Source organism: Scatophagus argus, chromosome 6, assembly GCF_020382885.2.
Source record: "Scatophagus argus isolate fScaArg1 chromosome 6, fScaArg1.pri, whole genome shotgun sequence".
Taxonomy (NCBI): Eukaryota; Metazoa; Chordata; class Actinopteri; family Scatophagidae; genus Scatophagus; species Scatophagus argus.
The window spans coordinates 16368877-16380212 of NC_058498.1; the positions used below are offsets into that span (position 1 = coordinate 16368877).

The 11336-nt window shown below is 42.4% G+C and overlaps 2 protein-coding genes across 2 annotated transcripts; one reads left to right on the forward strand and one right to left on the reverse strand.

Moving 5' to 3' along the window:
* The first annotated feature begins 218 nt into the window (after positions 1–218).
* Positions 219–6336, forward strand: oaz1a (ornithine decarboxylase antizyme 1a). The gene is given in 6 exon segments (XM_046392857.1): positions 219–406; positions 3177–3243; positions 3245–3331; positions 3992–4167; positions 4541–4626; positions 5693–6336. Coding segments are annotated over 6 exon segments (666 nt in total). The 5' UTR covers positions 219–287; the 3' UTR covers positions 5824–6336.
* Positions 5917–10184, reverse strand: peak3 (PEAK family member 3). The gene is made up of 4 exons (XM_046392855.1): positions 9745–10184; positions 9361–9509; positions 8445–8995; positions 5917–8057 (listed from the first exon to the last, which is right to left on the reverse strand). Exons 1-4 carry the CDS (start codon positions 9807–9809, stop codon positions 6972–6974), a joined length of 1851 nt encoding a protein of 616 aa, XP_046248811.1. The 5' UTR covers positions 9810–10184; the 3' UTR covers positions 5917–6971.
* Positions 10185–11336: the final 1152 nt, after the last annotated feature.

Below are 11336 nucleotides of genomic sequence, written 5' to 3' on the forward strand. Positions count from 1 at the left end.
AGATCTTGGTACCATTTTACATCTGAGGTGTTTGCTTTCGGCCCTTGTCCCACCTTTAAGTCGAGTTTTGATTCTTCAAGGGGAAAAGGTTTAGGACACCCCTGGACTACTCAGTGTTTTCGTTAAACGAAAATGTGACGCACTCAGTGATTGCGCCATATTTTCACAGTAACACGTCATGATGAACAGGACACTCCCCTGACAAATACTGCAGCCTGCCAGCTATCAGCTCAACATTAGGCGAAGGGGAGAGGACAGAGCGAGCAGCTGGTGTGGACGCTGGCCGGATGGTTAAATCTAACCTACAGACGATTTTGAATAGTCATTGTTTTGTTAGAGAAAAAGAAAGAAACTTATCCGACATGCCTGTCATTGAGCAATCCAGTAATAAACCTGAAAGTGAAAGGTAACGTTATGTTGTTGTAGTCGTTGTCAGTTGTTACAAGCTAACTTAGCAGGCTAAGCTAAGTTTAAAATCCGCGGCCTAGCGAAGAGGAACGGTATATTTCCAAGCGTACACTGTTCCCCGTGTTTCTTGTTTACATAATAGCACTGTTTATTTCCTATTCCTATATTTTCCTATTTCCAAAATATATTATCAAACGTGTTTGGATCGATGCCTTTACATAATCGTTTTTACTAATTCAGTCTGAATTACATAACCGTAACCCGACTGAACGACATTTAGTGGTATTCAGCAAAATCCGAGTCAAGTTTGCTGTCAATATCCATGCGCTAGTTAGCTTACTAAGCTAACGCACAGGCTAATAAATGAAACGCCACAGAAATGCGTTAGCTAAATGCTGAGTTCCTAGCTAACTGACCTTAGAAGCGTTGTCTCTGCTCTTGATAACGTGTTGCCCATTTTTATATTTAAAACCACCGTGTGTATGTTAATGCGGTATATTTGCATTTTGTCGATTGTTATGAGTGGTTATTTCATATGAATGTAGGCGTCGCGGAATTGTTAGCTCCATTAGCTAACGGCTTGCGTGTACATTTCGTTACATCACCGATGTTTTCATATTTTGGGCAATATATTGGAAACAGTTGGTGGAAATACAACATTTTAAGTGTATTTCACATTTATTTTACTCCCGTCTTGTGAGACTACAGGAGCTTTAATATCTATGTAATGTTATGTAAACTTAGCTTGTTGCTAACCAACGTCGTTGAAATGATTGTTGAATTGATAATTTACGGCTTCTAGGCTTCGTTCTCTTTCCATTTCGACCTCGTTCTCAGGTGCCAATTGACATTAACAGTCGAAAATAACAAGATGAACAAATTTTAGCGTAATTGCGAGGCGTTCACTCGCGATGGTTTGTAACATTTTGAATGACCTTGTGCTCTAATTTAGTTTCGTATTTTATAAACCATTGCGGAGTCGTTTGCCAGCTAAGAGACGGCTTGTTTGCTGGTTAACATTGAATGTGACGATTCACTGTAAATGAGGACACAGTTCGGTTTGATGCGTAATGTGGTAAGAATTTACAGCAAGTTGTAGGTTAAGCGATTAGCCCGGAGGTGTTTTTTTTTTCTTCTTAAACCATCAGTCTTGTTCTGACAAGATTTTTGTCGAGGCTGTTTGTGTGGCTCTAACGTTAGCTTTGTGGAGGACTCGTAGGAAATTTCCACTGCACCGCGTAGGGGGGTGGTATGGGGAATGTTGAGTCCAGTGATGACATATTGTACTCAGAAGCCATTCTTTGTTTTATGTATATGTAATTATATTCACCCTTTTGTGTTTACTCTGGTGATATGAGACATTTATGGTAACTGTGTGGATGATAGTGATTGGTGACGATTGGGGGGAAAAAAGAGATTTGTATGCAGTTTTTTGCAGTCTTTAAATTGTGCCTTTTTTATATGAACACAGGTACCCTTTTAAACCGACTGCCTCACTGCTATTGATAGAGTGGTATACTTGGGGAGGATTTTCTTTTTACATAATCTAAACATGGCAAAGATGTTATTATGTAAGTAGAAGTTTGAGAGACTCGTTACTCGTGAGTAGCTTGTAAATATGCCTTGCTGCTCACTGTGGTCATGAGGATTTCAAAGAAAACTATAAACTGAAAGGATAGGTTGATTGAAACCCTTGTGCTTTGTATTAGTTTCAACAGTGGTGGCATAGAAGGTTTTATGCGAAGATGGCAATTGGCTGTTTTACATAATCTGATAATAGGATTGGGGAGGGCCTGTGTTAGTTTGTGGTTTCCAGTTTTGTTCAAGATCAGGCACTAGGTTGTACATTGCACATTGACTGAGAGTTATGGAGTGACAGTTGTTCTCATTTGGTTTTCACGCATCTGCTCCACATATAGCACAGCAGTGGCATTTGCGTAAGAGAGCATCTGTGAGAGTCTGGGTGAGTGTGCTTGGCTTTGGCAGCACTACTGCTGCTAATGGGTTGCATTTCCAATAGGAGTGCTGTGAATAGGCTTACTCTCATCACTGCAGATATATGCACAGGCAAGGCAAGCTAATCCTATAGACCACTGTCTGAACCACTGTTTTGGGTTTTTTTTTTGTTATGTTTTTTTTGTTTCGTTTGTTTCTGTTGTAAACTGGAGCAGCGCGCTTAGTGTAGGCCCGAAGTAGGCTTTTTGTTAGACTAACAGAGCCTGCTCCTCTTTTAGCCGTCCCCTAATTGTCATGTGACAAGCTCAGAGTTATCTTACAGAAACCAAGGCACACAACACGTTAGGTTTTAGGAATGTAAATGTCTCTCTTCCGATAGGAACAGCGAATTTTTCCACATTGTAAGGATCATAGCATCTTAATGAGTTTTTATTTTCAGTGAAGGTTTGACTGAACCCTAAATTCTGGCATTTTATTTCTGATGAATCAGTGATGTGGTAGGGTTGCATAAACCGCATATGCTTCCTGTCCTAATTTAGTGCTCACAAATGTTTTTCTGTCAGCAGGTCATGCAAATGTGTTTTTAAAGTGAGGACAGTTATCGATTAAACTGTGACCTACAGCTTTGTATTTTGTTTCTCAAAACTTACTCAACCTTAGCAACTCTTTTACTGTAATCTCAGAGATGAGTTACTCAATGGTGGAATGTATGCTAAGTCTGCTGTTTATATTGGGAGTTTGGTAGCAGAACCGTCAGTGAATACCCCACTTACGATGGCTCCGTTTCTGTGTATGTTTGTTTCGTCCTCCAGTATCTCCAGTCCCAGGAGGTGCTCCCGCTGTTGCAGTAACCCGTGTCCGGGGCCTCTGTGGTGCTCCTGATGCCCCTCTCCCACCCCTGAAGATCCCAGGTGGGCGAGGGAATGACCAGCGGGATCGCAATCTTTCAGCTAAGCTATTCTATTCTGTAAGTTAAACCACTTTTTCCATATATTTTACAGCAATCTGTTGTCTTTACATAGTACGAAAGTGTTTTGCATCAGTCTCTGGGTGCAATGTAATGTGGACCTACTTTGGGCTAACGGTGACGAAACTTATGGACCAGAAGAGACGCACAAAGGCACTTTGCAGTTCAGCAGTTTTGAATGGTGTCACTTTCTGAATCCAGTCTAAGCCAATTGTTTTGTTGGCATGTTAATCAGCCGCAGATAATTGCTGGCCTTCTTTTTACAATATCTCATTGTACCTGTAGGATGCTTAACTTGCATGGTAATGTCGGTCACACTTGATGTTGCAAACATGTTTGATAACGATGAGCATGTCCCAATCTAGTGTTCAATTTCCTCCTCCTGTCCATCAGAGGCACATAAACTATCTATGTTGCTTCATATTTGATGCAGCTACAGTTCTTTGTCGCCTGATTTGGGTCAAAAGTAAATCCTGTCTTGGACAGTTCTACATTGTGTTGTGTTTTCATAATTGTATTTCCTTTTCAGTAATTACTTAATTTGAGGATTTACAGCCTTTTTTTTTTTTTGGAAGATCATAACTTGTAGTTGTAAATTGATTCTTGATGTTATCTGTGGATGTGTTTCTCTTGCGTCACGATTTTCCTCTCGTCTTCCAGGATACTCAGTTGCTGGTTCTTGAGGAGCCACCCCCTGCCAACGGCAGAGTGAGGTTCTTGCTCTTTGAGCCCCGTCGCCCTGAAGGCAAGCACTGTGTCTGGAGGGCGGCGCTGAAAGGAGGGAAGCTTTACGTTGAAATCCCCCCTGGAACTTTGCCTGAGGGCAGCAAAGACAGGTCAGTTTTGTCAGTGATTGAAAGAAAAAAGATGTTCAAATGCTTTCAGTTTGATTATTTTTAATGATTTGAAATGATACAAAACGCTAATTATTGATCAGTCGCTATGAATGTATGCATTCAAGGTTTTGTCAGATGCCAAATTAAAAACAGATTCTTGTGTTTTCTTAATTTGTTTAGTAGATGAACTATTTTATCAGATTGACTCAAGTCAGGTTATAGTCCTCAAAACGTTGGGTAATCTTATTGTTAATATCATGCAGTGGTATGAGTCATACAGATGTATTTAGACCATCAAGAATAGTTAGTTTTTTCTTAAATTCATTAACATCCCTTCTATAACACATTAACACTTCTTGTTTGCTTTTTTTAGTTTTGCCCTTCTGCTGGAATTTGCAGAGGAGCAGCTGCAGGTTGATCACGTGTTCATCTGTTTTCACAAGAGCCGTGACGATAGAGGTGAGTCTCTTAAACTGTTAATGCTTAATATGAGTCCTTTTCTATAGCACTGGCAGTTTAAATTTAACCGTTTTAAATAGCTGAGCCAGTAGTTAAGCACATGTCAAAAATATGCGCCCAAGCCTGACAAGAAAAAGGATGTTATAATAAATAAATATTTATTTTCTAAGTTTGAAAGGTTTTGCTGCATAAATTTTGAGTAAAGCGTGTTGAGTTAAATGGAAAATTTGCATATGTTAATAAGTACAGTGTTAAATAGACTGTAAATAGAACCACTTGAGGGCATTTTGTATCACCAGTTTTCTACTACAGACTAGACAGGCTAATACGGGTTTAGAAAGTATTCTCTTCTGATTTATTGTCACGTTTGGTTTCATTTCTGAAATAAACCTGAAGCTAAACAAGACATTTGACCGATAGTATGAGGCAGGTGATACAGGCACTACTTCAGGTACACTTGACCACATGCGTGAGACTGAAGATCTGTGTTGGTCTGCCAAAAGAGAAGTAACTTGCTGGCACAAACTGAGGAAGGAAAACGGTGTGAAGTTAAAACGGGAACACACGAAAAATAGCTGAAGAGCAGACAATAGAAGTGAACTTTAAGGTCAAATATACCTATGCTAACAGTAAGTTTTCAGATACTTTCTCCTTACACTGAGTTAATTATGAGATGAATTAATCACAATATTCTTGTTGCCTTCTGTAATGAATTTATGTGACATGATGATAGTGACTCCATAGGAGCAGCAAGGGCTGTTTTTCACGTTACATGAGATGTGATGATTGCATCTTTCTAATACAACATTTAGTGGTTACAGGATACAGAACAATCATAATATGTGACTTTCCTAAATTGTGAATAAAATATAAACGTGCTGGATAAATTACTTTTTGTATTTATCCTCATTAGCTACTGTGACACTGACGCTGCCCTTCCTCAAGCCTTCACAAATGGATTCACAACACTTCAATAAATTTGGTTATAGAAAACAGCTTCTCAGTGTGTGTAGAATATCCAGGTTGGGAATCAGGTCTTACAGATTTACGTCTTGTCTCCTTTCAGCATCCCTGCTGCGAACGTTCAGTTTCCTGGGCTTTGAGATTGTGAGACCGGGTCATCCCCTCGTCCCCTCCCGCCCTGACGCTTTCTTCATGGCTTACAGCATCGAGCGAGACTCTTCTGATGATGATTAAATGACGCTGAGCAGTTGCAAATGTTTGTTGTTCTTATTTCAATCCATGCCCCGCACATCTTTATAATTTGTTGGTAAATGAATATATTTTTCAAATTATGTATGGTGGAGGTTTCCTGTCTGAGGTTCCTTTGTGTTTTACCATTACCTACCATGTGCTGTGTTTCAATGCTATTTGCACTAAGGTAAGATGTTAATATACCAGGAATGTAAAGCTGACGCCCACATAATATCCGGGCAGTGTCCTCACCACTGTATTACTTTCCATGATGTGTAGTGCTGACCGAACCTTCCCACCCCTCGAGCACCCTGACGATCATCTCTACAGTGTAATATTTATGATAAATTTTAATTCATCTTACTCATGTAAGTAGGTATGTTTTATAGTAATTATCATTTGATTCTCATGTTTATATTGATTTTTTTTTAATGTGTGCATGACTTTCATTTGTTGCTTTGATTCACTTGATAGAAATCTGCATGTTGTAACTACTAAATAAAAGTGCTCACCGTAGACAGTGGCATCTGTGGTCTTGTGAAGACAGGCGGCGTGCGTGAGTTTAGGTCTCAGTGTGCATCAGAGGAGCTAGGACATAACGTGTTGTCTGACTATATATTTTTCATGCTTGTGTTTAGTGGCTCGCTATTGTTGTTAACTTAATGATTTCTTAAGATGATCACATGATTCAAGAGTAATCAAAGTTAGTTATTAAAAGTTTAACAGCGAGTTTGGCCTATGAGATTTGAGATTCAGATATTGCTAAATCCTGAAATCCTGATTGGTGGTTGGAGATCTGTGACATCAGCTCTTTCTAAGCGAGTCTTGCCTCTTTCAAACCAGTGAGAAGAACACAAAAGAACATCTTGTTACAAAATCGTTTTCAGGACCTTTAATATTGAAGCAATGAATGTTCAGTTAGAGTGCAGCATCTTACTTAACTTTATATAATGAATAGCAGTAACCTACATGAACATCCTAATAGTTCATATTGGAGGATGAGGGCAGCATACACATTCTTGGTGTATTCCTGACCACTGTTGGTCACCATTGCAGATTTAACAACTTGCCATGTTGGACTGTAAATACCCATGAGTTATCAAAGGAGTGAGTTCATCTCATGATTGACTTTCACATGTTGAATATAAATCTCAGTTCTCATTCAGAGTGAGCCATAGCTGACTGATGGCGCTCACAACCGCCTCAGAGTCTGTAAATGACAGGTACTGCAGGCACATACAGTCCTCCCAGTCCAGAGCGGACAGATCCTGGACCAGACCTCTTTCTGCCAACTTCATCACCAGCAGGGCCCGCTTGATTGTCAGCCAGTTGTGTATAGTGGTGGTCATAGGGTGATGGTGGTGGTTGAAGAGTGGGGCACGTGGCCCCCAGAGGAGCACCTGAAGCATGGTCACCATGTCTGCCAGCTGTGGCCCGCTGCCCTCACTCTGGAGCACAGAGGCCAGATAAAGAAGCCCCCTTCGGTATGAAGACTTGGACAGAGTGGGATCTGTGTCCGGAGGTGTCTCTTGTGAGTGGAGGCAGTATTGAATTAGGGCTCCTGTTTGGGATTTGATGTAGAACAGAGTTTGAGGCATGGGAAGAGCAGATGCGTGCGGGGTTAGCACCACACGAGGGGAACCACGTGTTCTCCATAACATCTGGATGTTTCCTTTTTTCTCCATCTTTTCCCACTCCATTTCTTCTGTCAGTATGCTGGTCTCAGAAGCATCCTGTTCTTGCTTGTTTCCTCCCTGTTCCTTCTCTCTCTCAGGCCACACTAAAAAGATCTCCCGAGGTCTGAGCTCAGCTGCAGAGGCACTGATGTTGTACAGATGTTGCAAGCCCATAAATATCTGCAGCAACAGAATACATACCTGTCTGTCATAAGTCAAACAATCTGTACTCCGCAGCAGGCTGTTACTCTGAACAAAGTCCTCCAGACTGGCTTGTGGCAGGTCTCTCTCGACACTCACCGAGTGACCTTTCATGAGGAAAGACTGGACTGAGAGCTGGCTACTGTTATCTATGGCACACTCAGTGCTGCCTCCACCTGGTGGTTCAGCAAAGGTGCAGCCTGTCTTAAAAGGACTAGGAGGGTCTTGAATTTGAAGCACGCTGGAGTCATTCCTCGAGGTGTTGCTTGTTTGGAAATGAATAATAACATCTTGCACGTTGACATGTAATGGCTGGCTTTTGGTGTGAGCAGAGGAGGTTTCATCAGTCTGCTTGTGTACCTGCACAGAAAGACAGAAAACACAGCCACTCATTAAAGTTTACTCAAGAAATCCAGACACTGCAGTAGTACAACAGTATGCAGTGTTACATATAAAAAAAATGTATCTGGCCTTCCTGTTGCAGTTATGACACCTGATGACGGTTTAGAGGAAGTGTTTTTGGTACCGCAAGTCAGTATCACAGTTGCCCATGTTGATAAAGATCATGTTTGAACAACTGGTTGCTGTGTGCAACACACATACCACATTTTTTGTTTTGCACATAATTGCAAATTTAGTGTTAGGTTGGTGCATAGTATACAACAACAGAAATGATTTAACATCATGTACTATCGCACAGAACATACTATGTGGGGTGAATGAAAAAGCTGTAACGTCTGGCCCTACCCGTAAACCAAGCACCCTCCCTGGGAGCCTGGGGCTGCGCACTCTGTAGTAAACCGTGTCGCCGACCTGCTTTGGTTCACTGCCCTCACACAGCAGGAAATCCTGAGGTGGGTATGAGCTGATGTCCCTTTCTGCGGCGTCCGACTGCAGCAGGATCCCGGCATCCATGCTCTGCGCCATACTTCTCAGAAAGAGTAGATGTCGATGCTGAATCCCCTGAAAGACGACCCTCTGGTCGTCAAAGCTGCTGAAGATGTAGGGCAGATGTTCATCTGGGGTGTCAAAGGACAGCTGGGAGAAGGACAGTAAGGGGACAGGAGACCGGCTGACTGGTTTAAACTCTGCTGTCTCCTCGTGGAAATAGTCATCAGGTATAGGTGCCAACATGTACAGGGGGTTGTCAAAGTTCTGAGGTTGTCTTTGTGGTGGACACAGAGGAGAGAACGGAGGTGCACAGGTGGCAGGGAGGGAGAAGGTGCGAGCTAACCTCTTCTTTGGAACAGGCGGAGGGTTATCGTCAGAGAAGAACCTCACCAGGTGTCGGGAAGGATCTGAGCAACACACAGTGAGAGGGATTTAGGCCAGGGCAAGTGCAATGAGCATGCAACAGACTGGACACATCAGGGGGTCTGCATTCACAGTGGACGCAATCAGATTGTCAAGTCATTGTTACCAGTGTGAATGTAACGCGCATGTTACTGAAAGTAAAAGTTTCAGGCGTTTACTTCCTGTCTCTCAGTTCTCACGCGAAAGACGAACTGAGAAGAATGAACCACATTTTACAGCACGTCGTTCCTTTTCCCAGCATTCTGCACAACTCTGCGTGTAAGAGTTGTGGAGTTGTTTTAACAGTTGCGTTTCGTACGCGCAGCTGCTTTCGCTCACTCGGACTCCCTTCATCCCTCCGTGAACTTACCGTAGCGCTGGTGTATGGGACACCGGACTGCGTTACAATCAGTGGGTTCAGGGAAGACGTCGCTGCACGCGAAGTTTTCACGCTCATGTCCAACAGGGCTGAGCATAACACAGTCAGACTCCACACTGGAGTGTCTGGAGGACTGACTCCTGTGGAAGGAAAATAAACAGCTTTATCCTTCTACCAAAAATATATGCACATACATAAATGCTAAATGCTAATGACTGCAATCCTTCTCCAGAGGAAAGTCTGTCCGCAACGAGCATCTCAAGTCTGAAAAAAACATAGTATGTGTTTCCTGTGGTGCATTTCACATCTAGGATCATGCAGTTAACATCGTGTGACTATTAAGTGTAGGACACAGTCTTTGCCCGGTGGTCTTACCTGCGCTGTTTGACAGGCAGCACCGGCGGCTGTTCCTCCGCTCCGCTGCCAGGATCAGAAGCCATCAGGACTGCACAAAGTTGCACCACCTAACCTGCTCCTCCACCTCTGTGGCAGTTCACTTCTGTCACTGAACAGCAATGTATTTGAAGCTCACAGGTGGCTGACTGAGTGCCTCTCTGAGAGACTTCTCATCAATATCAGTTACTCTCTCTCTCTCTCTCTCTCTCTCTCTCTCTCTCTCTCTCTCTCTCTCTCCTGATCGTCAGCGCTTGAGGTTGGTACCGGAAAAGTAGTCTGTTTTGAGGGCAAAACTGCTCTCTGAGCTAACCTCGACCTGACAGATGGGGAAGAACAGTTGTAGCAAAGCCCCCTTCGATTTGCGTTTTTGTTTCTTTCCTTCTGTCGGTCGCAGCTGATCCACAGTGGCAACGTGAAGCCTCAGCATACCCCCCCCCCCTCTCTCTCTTTTTTAGATGATGCAGTTTGAGCCTTTACACATGCAATGTCCTCTTCAGGGCTCATAGGAGCGTTTTGCCTTCGCTGACATTAAAGAAAGATAGAATACTGAAGCAGATAAAGACAGCATGTCAGTGTTATGAAAACATATCAAAGTCATCAACTCGTGAAGGAAGCTGTGCAGTGCATTGTTTAGTTGCATTGTGTGTGTGTGTGTGTGTGTGTGTGTGTGTGTGTGCCTTGCTTTTCTTGGTATCATGAGAGTTGTTGTCAAATCTGTCAGACGTGACTCAGGCAGAAATGTTCACCAACAAAGTGACGTTTTAAAGTTTTATTCACGTTGGGTTTACTGACTTCCCTCCTCACTCAACAACACAACTCAATCAAATAAATAACAGATGTGTTGCGTTTACAACCAACTATGACTGTGCGGCTAGCAGCTCTGTGAACATTCATGTGTTAACATGCTAACATTTGCTGCTCACAAAGTACAGCTGACGTCATTGCTTTTGCCGATATTTTAGTCGTAATCCAAAGTATTGGACCAATTAAAATTTGGACCTGATGATGGCGCTGGAAGCCCATCTATGGTGCTAAGTCAGAGGATCACCAAAGTTATCACAGTTCATCTGGAAGAGGACATGAATGTGAATGCCATTTTTTAGGTCAGTCCATCCAATGGCTGTAAAGCATGAATCTCAAAATACAACTTTGAGGACGCTTCCTCTGGGGACCATGATTTTTTCTTTAAAACGTCACGGCAATCCATCCAGTGGCCTACTTGTTGGCATATTTCACTCTGGATCAACATTTCTACCCCTGACCCTGCGTATAGCATGGCTAAAAATGCTACTATAAATGTTGGGTATGTGAGGAAATACAAGGTGTGAAACATCTTGAGTATGAATTATGAATTAATATTTATATAAACAAAGTCTCATGCCACAATGTCACTTATAAAGCCCCAGTGTGATAAATGACTGACTATCATGACCGATTTTGACCATCCTGATAGGTGCAGTGCACATGTGTGCATGATATTACATTTTAGCAAATGAATGCTTTCTTTATTTGTGCTGTTGTGCTACTTAGAGTGTATTCTGGAGGAGGAGCGTGTGCTGCTGAAGTGCTCC